The following is a 12672-nucleotide window of genomic DNA, read 5'->3' as shown; positions in this document are numbered from 1 at the left end:
TGCAACATGTCATTGACAATTACAGAGTCTAGTCTGTTCACACAGGACCCTTATGATCTTTTTTAAGTTTGTTGTTGGACCAATAAACATTTTATATGTTTGCATTAACTGTGTTTTTGGTCTTTTACCTATGTGGAACTACAATTACCAGCCACCAGCTTTCACAACACTGTTTTGTGGCTGTACAGACTTATAGAATCTCTCTGCCCACCCAAATCTACCAGGTGGGCAGAAATAGAGTGGGGATTATGGAAAGGAGATCTACCAGGTAGGCAGGTACAAAGGTGGTGACTATGGTAGAGAGATCTCATTGTTGCCCTAGGGACAATTTGATTATAATATCATTTACTGCATGGTTTTTATTCTTTGAAACCCAGTGATGCATTTTTTGATGGTGCTACATAACAAAAATAATAGAGGATTTTTTTTTTTTTTTTTTACTATGTAGCGGGCTCAGAAGCCTGGCCTTGGGGCAAATATCCACTTGGTGGTTTGATTTTCACAGATGATGTTTATGGAAAAATTGCTTTGCTAGAAAAAGATTCTCTCCTCGGCTTCTATTAAACAAACTAGGAGATGGTTGAACATTCAACTCTGCTTAGGTCATGTGACAGTAGCTCTCTAAATGCAGTGTAAAGTCTCTCTCTTCCTCATTAAGTTACGTCTAGAAATGTTTTCAATTATGGTCAGAAAATCTCTTTAGTTCACTTCATGAACTGTGTATCAGAATCATCATCCAATATAATTTACCATTTTCTTTTGTTGCAGGCAGGTGGTACTGTGGCAGGTAACCATTTCAGCTTCAAACTCATCTGGGAGGAAGGTGATGATGAAGGCGATTGTGTACATTGGAGAGGAGGTGGATACCATCCAATCAAAGGTTTTCCTGATTGTGTCCTGACTGGAGGAGTCGTAAATTTTTTTCTGGCCCATACACAGAGAATTCTTGGTGTTGGATTTGACCCAAAGCTGGACCGAGTAGCACATACGGGTAATTACAGTGTTTTGCATTTTTTTCATATAGTCGTGGGGCTCTCGCGCTATCACTAAAGTGAAATTACAAATAGCTAACAGGCGTCAAACACCAATTAAGCAATCCTGGGCTAATAAAATTAAATAAACAAATGTAAGGTGCTGCGCTGTTAAAGTGATAATGTGCATAAAGTGCTAAATTAATCAATCCATATGAAAACACTGAATAGTACAGGGATAATAGGTATAAAATCTGGAAAAATCCTGCATACTGTGTATGGCGCAAAAAATATTCAAAGCCAAACTACCATACTGTGAATACAAAAAAATAGAAAAGTGACACATATAATAAATATGTGGGTGCTAACAAAAAATACTTCAAATGACCTCAATAACAGCATGTCCCTTCACTGTGTGATAAACACTAATGACTCCAAAAAAAAAAAAAAAGAATCCTTAATATGGCAATACCTCAGTGCTCACAGGCGGCTCACCTTACTGCTGTAAGGTAACCGCATTGGATATTTAACTTTTTGGTGTAAATTCTTTCCTCTCAGCACCTTTAAGGGTAATCTATCACCTCTGCGATCCTGTTCCTTTAATCTTTAACCACTTCTGGACCGAAAGATTTTCCCCCTTAATGACCAGGCCATATTTTGTGATTCAGCACTGCGTTATTTTAATAGACAATTGCAATCGTGAGACACTGTACCCAAATACAATTGATGTCCTTTTTTCCCACAAATAGAGCATTCTTTTGGTGGTATTTGATCACCTCTGCGATTTATTTTTTTATTTTTATAAACAAAAAATAAAAAAAACAATATTTTTCACATTCTGCTACATAACCTTCTCAAAAAATTAAATAAATAAAAAATACAAATTTTTTAACATTTTAGGCCAATTAGTTTTCTGCTACATATTTTTGGTAAAACAGATGGCAATAAGCGTATTTTGATTGGTTTACGCAAATGTTATTGCATCTACTAACTACTGGAAAGATTTATGTAATTTTTATTGTTTTTTTTTCTACTAGTAATGGCGGCGATCTGCGATTTTTAGGGGAACTGCGACATTGCAGCAGACAGATCGGACCCCTAACTGACATTTTTGACACTTTTGGGACCAGTGACTAAAAATATGCACTGTTACTGTAATAATGACACTGGCAGGGAAAGGGTTAACACTGTGGGTGATCAAGGGATTAAATGTGAGCCTAGGGGAGTGATTCTAACTGTGGGGGGTGTGGCTTGTGAAATTATCACAGAGACCTGTGTTCCTATATAGAAGGATCACAGGAGCTCTGTGATCATTCCAGAGAGAAGCATGGTCCGCTGTGTTTACAATAAGTGTATATTGATTGGTTTGTGGAAAAGTTATTACATCTACAATCTAGGGGAACGATTTATATCATTTTTTATTTTTTTACTAGTAATGGCAGTGATCAGCGATTTTTAGTGGGACTGCGACATTGCAGCAGAAAGAATGAACACCTAACTGATATTTTTGACACTTTTTGATGGGCCAGTGATACTACAGTAATCAGTGTTAAAAATATGCACTGTTACTGTACTAATGCCCCTGGAAAGGAAGGGGTTAACACCAGGGGCGATCAAAGGGTTAAATATGTCCCTCCCTAGGGGGTGCTTTCTAACTGTGTGGGAGATAGGCTTGCTGGATGAACACAGAGATTTAGGAACACAGGATCACTGTGTTCATTACTGACAGAACAGTGGTCTGCTGTGTTTACATCAGCAGTCCGCCGTTCTGTCTCCACGGGGAGTGATCCCGGGTGCCCGGCGGACATCGCGGTTACTGGACCCGCTGATTGGCTCCCCCTGTGGCCAATCGGCGTGTGCGTTGCAGTGTCTTGGAGGGGAAGCATTTGAGATGCAAATAAAAGAGGATATGACTTAGTCAATTCATCTGCCAGGGAGGGTTTTTAAATCTTCCTGGAATTGGGCTTTAATTTACTTGTAACACTACCCCCGCAGGAGCCGCTTGAATTCTTGTTTGCCCGGGTCTCTCACTAACTAATTCACAGCCAGACACAGGGTATTTTCCACAGCCAGGTGCACAAACTCTTCCACTCGTTATCTCCAATGACCAGTCTAGGGAATTTGTTTTGATGTTTTATTTGGAGAATGTGGATAGAAGAAGGGATTTAGCAGAATACTCCAAATGAATTATTAACAGGTGAGGACAACTTTCTCAATATAACTGTGTAGCAGATTATCTGTGGAATTTTACAGCAGCTGTACAGAATAAACAAGTTCCTTTGTAGCAGAAGGAACTCAGTGAACATTACCTCTAGGCAGTGTCCCCTTAAGCTTACACCCAGCAACTAACTTCTAGCACCAGGAGGCGGATTTAGCAGCACAAGTCCCAAGGATCCCCTTTGGGGGGTCTGTACTCGCAAGGCTCCTGAAGCACCAGCAGGAGCCTCCCTTAGTAGTACCAGACCCCCTCAGTCAGCTCTCAGAAGAACAACGGTTTTCAGCTTCAAGGTTTCAGGCCCTCAGGTCACCTACCTGAGGCCGCATGGTAGCCTGTGCCTGAGGAGGGACAGCAGGCCTCCTTCCTACATGGATCTCTCTCTCTGTAGAGGAAGACCCAGTGCTAATCCAATATAAATACAGTTACCCAGCATGCATTGGGGCACATTCCCTTCTATTTGACCAGGACTGTATGGACATTTATACTCTTATCTGCAAGGTTTCCTCCCACTGTCCAGTACATTCCATAGCTACTAGACCAGTGTGAAACTTCTCAAGAATGAGAAGGCACCTGAGCACACTGAGCAGACTCTGCTGAACAATCACAGCCTCTGTTAAGCAGACAGCACATACATTTGCCTACTGTCTCTCTGTTAGGCAGAGAAACTGAAAACTATATACATTCACTCTAGCACCTACCTAGGAGGGCGCTACACACTTTGTGACGTTTGTGTAACACATAGCAACGGAATTTGATGCTTGTTTAGGAGACTTTAGTCTTACTTAATAAAACAATATTTTTTTTAAATTCCAGAATTCTTCATCGATGGTTTGGGACGGCTGAGAGTGGGTTCATGTAGCCATGTCACTGTTGGACACCAGAAAAAAGAAACGCCAAAAGATGAAAAACTACTTAAAGTTTTACAAAAATACAATTCATTCCGGCAAAACACTGCACAGCAAGAGAGGACTAAACTTGGACTACTTTATTTTAAGAACCGGCTGAGCTGTTTCACAAAACACTAAGTTTTTTTTCTAAATGGATGGTTGCTGATCAAGGGCTCTAAGAAGTATTTTTTTGATATAATTAAAGTGATTGTAAATTCTTGTGATTTTTATTTTTTTTAAATAACAAAAATGTTATACTTTCCTGCCCTGTGCAGTGGTTTTACACAGGGCAGCCTGGATCCTCCACTTCTCAGGTCCCTTTTTGCTGCTTCTAGCCCCTCTCTCCTGTCAAGTTCTCCCACAGCAAGCAGCTTGCTATGGGGGCACTCAAGCCATGCTGCAGCTCTTTGTGTCCATTTAGACATGGAGCTGTGGTTCAGCCCCACCCCCTCTCTCTGCTGATTGGCTAACTGAATTTGATTGACAGCCGCGGGAGCCAATGGCGCCATGGCTGTGTTGCAGCCACTCAGGAGGGGCTGTTCTGGATGGCAGAGGGACTTGTGGACATCGCTGGGCCTATCAGTGCCACCTATCAGTGCTCATCAATGCCCATCAGTGCTGCCTATCAGTGCTCATTAATGGTGCCTATCAGTGTTCATCAGTGCTGCCTATCAGTGTCACCTATCAGTGCTCATCAATGTTGCCTATCAGTGCTCATCAATGCCGCCTATCAGTTCTCATCAATGCTGCCTATCAGTACCACTTATCAATGCTGCCTATCAGTGCCACCTATCAGTGCTCTTTAATATTGCCTATCAGTGCCCAGCAGTGCAGTATATCAGTGCCACTTATCAGTGCTCATCAATGCCGCCTATCAGTGCTCATCAATGCTACCTATCAGTGCCACCTATCAGTGCTCATCAATATTGCCTATCAGTGCCACTTATCAGTGCTTATCAATGCCACCTATCAGTGTCTCTTATCAGTGCTCATCAATGCCACCTATTAGTGCCGTTTAGTGCTCATCAATGCTGCCTATCAGTGCCCATTAGCAGTACTTTGGGTCTCTTTCATACAGCTCAGACTCAGAGCATGTACTGACACTCCCTTCTACCTCGCATGGATAGGAGACAGTTTATCTGCCCCTTATCCCCCCGACCCTCTCCTGTGTGCAACAAGGGAAATGTGAAGCTAAGCAGCTGAATTTGATCATTCACACTTCCCGCTGTGCACACAGGAGAGGGGCTGGAGGAGAAGGAGCAAATCGACTGTCTCCTATCTGTGCGAGGTAGGAGGGATTGTCAGTACAGTCACTGAGCCAATGACAGAACAGTCGGTCGGGAGTGGTCCCCCTCCCAGTGACAGAACCGGTGGGAAGGGGACGGCCCTCTCCCAGTAACAGAAAGGGCGAGCGGAAGTGGCCCTCTCCCAGTGACAGAATGGCCGGGCGGTCGCCCCCCTCACAGTGGCAGAACAGCGCACCCCCCCTCCCCCACAGTGGTGGAACTCTAGGGCCCAGTCCCAAGTGCGACTGCTGCGACCCTGGTACTTCTGCCACTGACTCCTGATGATGGATATGGATTTTGCTCAGTGTTAGTACCAGGGCGCGGCCCTCAGGATCACCCCACCAGAAGGTGAGCAAACCAGGGTCCAGTCTGTTAATGATCAAACAGAAGCGTAGTCAGTAAACAAACAAAGTGAGTAACGAGCAGTTGCAGATTGGGATCAGGCAGAAGTGTAGTCAAGCAACAAGCCAAGGGTCAATAACGAGTGGTGACAAATTATGGACGGCAGCAGGGAAGACAAGAGCGAGATACTGTGCAATCAAAAAATATTATATCTCAATCAGCTCAGCCTAATTAAATGCAAACATAAAATTAACTGTGTTGCTAGCTTTAACACTTTAAGGTAATTCCACCCTACCTTCAACCACAGGATAAATAATCAAAAATAAGTGAAGCGCAACACTCCATTGTGATAACTTGACAAAAATTAAATCAAACTTAATATATATATATATACATAGCGAACCAGTATTAAATATTTAGTCCGTACATAATTATGGCCTCTTGCATACAATACTCCTGTTTGAGCATCTACTTTTTCTAGACGAAAAAGTATGTATTTGCGTGTAATCGTGCGTATTTGTGTGTATTTGCGTGCATTGAGGCTTAAATTACTGACCAAAAATGCAGATTTTTCTATTTTGTTTTACTGAAGAATGCACGGCACTTGTTTACGCGATTGTGTGCACAAGCACATTACACTTAATGGGCTGTATTTTAGCTCAGTACTGAGCTTTTTCAAGCTGGAGATGCTCAAACACAAGTATCGTGTGCAAGAGGCCTTATACTTGCAATGGGAAAGCAGTAGTCAGGTCATAACCACACACCCTCCTGCCCCCTATAAAGCACTATTTTTTCAGGGCCTGGACTTGAACCTGGGACCTCTGCTGTGTCTATTAATGGCTCTTTTCACTGACCTACCTGAGATGCTTTACAGGACCCTGTCTGTTCCATTGGACAATGCTGCCTTATGCCTTGACTTCTGTTTAAGCTTAAAACTTTTTGCTCCTCCCATTAACTTCCTGATTAAGCCATGTCTTAGCACTTCCTGTTTGCCAGATTATTGTGCTCTATTCAGCGAGTATCTCATTCTTAAAAGATCAAAAATAAGTGAAGCGGAACACTTCCTTGTGATAAATTGACAAAAATTACATGAAGCGTAATATATATACATAATGAACCAGTATTAAATATTTAGTCCATACACAATTATTTGATTCCCACTCCATCCGAAAGTGTCTAAAATGATGAAAAAATACAATTAAATAAAAAATCAAATAAGTCCTGCACCCACTGTGTCAAACCGGGCAGACCTGCCACAAATCCTCTCCGACTGTGGATGTAAGCACCCTTCGAGTCCAAGTTTACTCATATGACAGTCAACATATATTATATGGAACAAAAAAGCAAACACATAGTGCTCTCCATTTTAAAAAGGTTACATTTATTTATTTTATTCAATTTGTGTATCAATATAACAATATTGCATTAAACAGCAAAGTTCATGAGCACAAAGAAATCTTTTATTAATTGCACAGCTGCACTTGCACCAAGCACCCAGCACTTTTTAGCAGGGTATTATCAATTACTCAGAATGTTTTTTACTTAGCATGGTGCACTTTAAATGTTTATGTTTATTACATATGGTCACTAATTGGATGGTATACAATATATGCACTAGGGATGTACCTTTAGGATTGGTAAAAACCATATGATTCAGGTACACATATATTCACACAGTGCACTTTATCATTTTCAATTTTATATTTCCCTTGAGCAGGTAGCGCCACATACCAACTTCTCATTGCACCTATTTTCCATACCCCAAGTCTCTAGGGGTAGGTTGGTGGCAGTTTACACCTGACTCCTACACCCAGGCTCCCCATAGCGCTGGTCTGATCTGGTTATGACATTGCAGTGGAGTTAATTTTTAACAACACCTAGACCAGCAGCAATGGAGATTTTTAAATATATGAACTCAAGGGCAGTTAACCTGGAAGAAATTTTTGACCAGGACATGATTATTAATAAACAGGACATGGACAGTTTCTTTAAGCAGCTTAGACATAGCATGAAAAAACAACTACGCATTTGGTGGGACATGAAGCTCCAAACTGGAGGGATTGCTTCTCAGCCTCATAATATTATGATATTGAATTGTACCATTGACGACCGAAGCCTGAAAAAGGGGAAAAAAGACTACAGATATTCTCAAGGTGGACCACATGACACAATGTTGTAAAAAACTATACATTTTTATCCAAAATATATTAAAAAATGTTTGACATTTTAAAGACACATAAAAGAATTGTTGTATAAAAAATGTTATGCAACGAGAATGAAGCAAGTAGTTGTACTTGACCTCCACCATACCATACCATACCATACACAATGCTACATATAACCAGAAAACATTTGTTCCAGAATTAGAACCACATGGTAACAGAGGTTTTTGATGAACGTGAATGTAAAATTTTTTTAATATATTTTGAATAAAAATGTATAGTTTTTCACGACATTGTGTCATGTGGTTGTGCCAATAAAGTCCACCTTGAGAATATCTCTAGTCTTTTTTCCCCTATGCAATTAGGACAAGGCACCGATATACCCTAGTGTCCATAGCGCCATCATATGGGGATAGTTTAACCACTTTACGACTGCTCACAGTAATATTACTGCGGCAGAGTGGCTCGTTATCGTCTGACGACGTAGTACTACGTCGTCAGACACTCCCCCTTCTGGGCGGCGCTTGCGCGGCGCCGGAGGCTCGCTCCCGCTGTTTTCATTCACAGCGGGAGTCGGGCCAGGGGAGGAGCAGCGGCGATCGCCGCTGCTCTTACCCGATCGTCGGGGATCGAGTCTGGAGATCCGCCCGCTGTGTGTAAACACAGCGGGCGGATCTCCATAGTGACAGGGAGTGACAGATTGGACTGTTCAGCATAGCTGGACATCCGATCTGTCCATGACTCACTCAGTCACCTCCCCCCCCACACGTCAGTAAGCACCAGGCATACAATAATCCCTCCCTCTCCAATAAAATTAACCCCTTCCCTGCCAGTGTCATTTTTACAGTAACAGTGCATATATATAGCACTGATTACTGCAGTAATGTCACTGGTACCCCCAAAAGTGTCAAAAATGTCAGTCAAGGGTCCGATCTGTCCGCCGCAATGTCGCAGTCCCCCCAAAAAAATCGCAGATCGCCGCCATTACGCGTTAAAAAAAAAACACCAAAAATGACAGAAATCTTTCCCTTTGTTAGTAAACGCAATAACTTTTGCGCAAACCAATAAAAATACGCTTTTTGCGTTTTTTTTTTTTACCAAACATATGTAGCATAAAACAAATTGGCCGAAAATGTTAAAAAATTTTGATTTTTACATTTTTTTTTTGGGAATTTCATATAAAAATATGTGAAAAATATTGCTATTTTTGCAAAATTTACGCTCTTTTTTTGTTTATAGCGCGTGATCAAAAAATCGCACAGGTGATCAAATACCATCAAAAGAAAGCTCTGTTTGTGGGAAAAAAAGGACGTCAAATTCAAAATACTCTTATTGCGATTTTTTTTACCAAACATAGGTAGCAGAAAACAAATTGGCCAAAAATTTTTTAAAAAATTGTTTTTTACATCTTTTTTGGGGGGAATTTCATATAAAAAAATGTTAAAAATATTGTTATTTTTTCAAAATAAATGCTCTTTTTTTGTTTATAGCGCAAAAAGTAAAAATCGCACAGGTGATCAAATACCACCAAAAGAAAGCTCTGTTTGTGGGAAAAAAAGGACGTAAATTTCGTTTGGGTACGGCATCGCACGACCGCGCAATTGTCAGTTGAAGTCGCACAGCGCCGAATTGCAAAAAGTGGCCTGGACGGAAGACAGCAAAATCCTCCGGTGGTAAAGTCGTTAAATCTTATTCTCGAAGCCTGAAAAAGTTTTATATCTTCTTGGAAACTGTGTAAATACATCACAGACTGTGAAAATCCTGCAATTCCTGTAAATTCAGGGTCCCAGTGTCTGGTGGAAGAGTGGAGAGGAACAAAATCTAAGTTGCATGAGGTCCAGTGTGAAGTTTCCATAGTCAGTGATGATTTGGGGAGCCATGCCATCTGTTGGTGTTGGTCCACTGTGTTTTATCAAGTCCAAAGTCAGCACAGCCCTCTACCAGGAAATTCTAGAGCACTTCATGCTTCCCTCTGCTGACCAGCTTTATGGAGACGCTGATTTCCTTTTCCAGCAGGACTTGCCACCTGCCCACCCTGCCAAAAGTACCAATACCTGGTTTAATGAACATGAAATCACTGTGCTTAATGGGCCAGCAAACTCGCCTGACCTTAAATCCATAGAGAATCTGTGGGATATTGTATAGAGGAAGATGAGAGATACCAGACCCAACAATGCAGACGAGCTGAAGGCCGCTATCAAAGCAACCTGGGCTTCCATAACACCTCCCCAGTGCCACAGGCTGATCGCCTCCATGCCACACCACATTGATGCAGTAATTCATGCAAAAGGAGCCCCGACCAAATATCGAGTGCATACTATACTGTACATGGACATACTTTTCAGTAAGCCAACACTTCTGTAATAAAATAGTTTTTTTTATTGGTCTTATGTAACATTCTAATTTTCTAAGATACTGAAATTTGGGTTTTCACTAGCTGTCAGCCATAATCATCAGAATAAAAAGAAAGAAACACTTGAAATATATTTCTCTGTGTGTAATGCATCTAAATAAAATATATGAGTTTCACTTTTTGAATTGAATTATTGAAATAAATTTACTTTTTGAAAATATTCTAATTTTTATGAGATGCATCTGTATATATGTGGAGAAAATTATAAATAAAGACATTTAAAATAAAAGAAAATAATTCATATACTAAATAATATCTTTACACATATTAACCCCCCTGCTGTAATCTGATTTTTCAATTTAGAGGTTTAAACTCTTGTAAGGTTTTTTTCTGTGTCCAATTGGAGAGATTTATCATAATTTCCTGCCCTGAAGACACAACTGTAAGTGAGAGAAAATCTCTCAAATTAAGGGAAAATCCCGTCTTAGAGACCTGTCCCCAAAACAGCTTTCCCTATCTGAAGATTTCTGTTCCAATGACCACTTTACTTCTTTGATTTACCAAAGCCAAACTTTTGGCTTTGTATATAATTTAACCACTTACGTACTGGTATGTAATACCCTTTCATTATTTTGATCTGATGATTCAGTCAGCCTTCTTTTCTCCCCTTCCTCAACTTGGAGAGAAAGGGGCTGGTTGTCAAATGTAAATGGTACAGTGTTTACCAAAAATGTGAAAAATAAAAATAATCCCACCTAGCAGCGCTCAACTCAGAAAAGTGCACACAATATATGTGAACAAAATAAACAAACAATTAAATCAATAAATAGATATATATACATGTGTTCAAATAATCACTGAGCCCCGGTTCACACTTATGTGATGCGGGAAGGCTGCGAATCCGCAGCCTGTTCCCGCATCGCAAACGCACCCCCGGCAGTTCACACTGCCATATGCGATACGCTGGGGGTGTCAATGTAATCTTAACGACACCCCCAGTTTGATCGCATATCGCAGTGCGATCTTGCAGTTCGCACAGGATCGGATCGCACAAGTGTGAACCGCTGTGCGATCCGATCCTGATGCGGCTGCCAAAAAGGGTCCTGTACTTGTTTGCTGCGGGTGCGGTGCGAATTTAGCCATACAAAGTGTATGGCTAAACTCGCACCGCACAGCCGATCGCATGTAATGAAGGAGCAGTGCGCTCCGACATTACATGCGAACGCCGCAGCCGCACAAATGTGAATCGGCTCTGAAAATCCAATCCAAAAATTAATTAGTGGACAATAAATCAAGTGAAAAAAATCAGTGGAAAAATTCCAGTGAAACACACATGGATAAATCAATGTATAACTAAAAGTCCAATAGTAGGAGAATAGTGATATTTGATGATCCAGTGAGATTCCAGTGTAAGCTGAACAGAAACACACCAACAAAGTGTCCGCCACCTTTGTGCTCCACTCCCCTCAGCTAGAACACTCACCTCACTTTTTGCCCTCCACTCTAATGGATAGGGCTGATAACTCTTTGGAATATGCACCATTGCATAGGATATAGGGAATAATGGATCCTTGGTGATTCTCAAGATGCCGCTCCACATAAACCATAAAAGAAAGAGGAGAGCCAACTAGTGCAATAACGTATGAACTAGTTTATTTCATTTAAAATCCACTAATATGCATGTACATGGGATATAAATATGCAAAGCACATCATAATCAAGAGTGGGTATCAGGGTTCTCACTTGCTCCGGACACGTGATGTACCAGCGTTCGGGTCCAGGACTCTCCGGTGAGACACCGCCGCTCACCCGATCAATCACCAGGCACGTAGTATGGCCATGTCCCTGACGCTTCGTCACTTACTGACTTTTTCGAAGGGGGTGCAGTGTTTACATTTGTGATCGCTGTGATCGGTCATCAATAATGTACAGAGCAACTTGGATTGGCTCTGCACACTGTTCCTGTGATCTTAGCCGTCTGATGATGGGGGCTTTCATTAACAGGCACTCTTTTCGCCATTGTATCTAACCAGCACATCTGAAATAATCATTCCGCCATAAAATATACAGCAGTAGTAAAGATTTATGGCTAGGTTCACTTAAAGCAGTAAAACGAAATGTTTGCATGTTACACATAATTTTTGATAAACAATGAATTGCCATAAAGAATAACTCCGTAGTATGTAAAAAGATTTGAACACCATAGATTTAATTCAGAGCTGATCAACATTCACAATCACATTGTAATAAACCCCACTTCTGATTCTTGCAACAGAATCCACATCTAAACCCATATAAACTTCATTTCTCCCATCTGTCCCTGAAATCCCATGTTTGTCAGTTAAGTTCACAACCCAATGATATCACATTTTCACACGTTTTTCCTGATCCAACAAGTATTGCTTTTGGAGCACCTGCTGGTAAAACCTGGTAGTGCAGACATAAGCAGAAAC

The 12672-nt window shown here is 41.1% G+C and overlaps 1 protein-coding gene across 2 annotated transcripts in view; it reads left to right on the top strand.

The window, feature by feature from the left end:
* The window catches only part of LOC309566676 (beta-1,4 N-acetylgalactosaminyltransferase 2-like), a gene marked incomplete at its 3' end in the record, with an annotated part of 194633 nt that extends 190419 nt beyond the window's left edge, over positions 1–4214 (top strand). For both annotated transcript variants that reach the window (XM_082271931.1, XM_082271930.1), the window contains exons 9-10: positions 769–991; positions 4003–4214. In XM_082271931.1, the coding sequence (XP_082128057.1) occupies positions 769–991; positions 4003–4214 (435 nt within the window). The remainder of the gene's footprint in view (positions 1–768; positions 992–4002) is intronic.
* Between the last annotated feature and the right edge of the window lie 8458 nt (positions 4215–12672).

Source organism: Pelophylax lessonae, assembly GCF_965119305.1.
Source record: "Pelophylax lessonae genome assembly, chromosome: 11".
In the NCBI taxonomy this organism is placed as follows: domain Eukaryota; kingdom Metazoa; phylum Chordata; class Amphibia; order Anura; family Ranidae; genus Pelophylax; species Pelophylax lessonae.
Note: the sequence above shows the minus strand (reverse complement) of the source record. Positions and strands in the feature narration are given on the sequence as shown.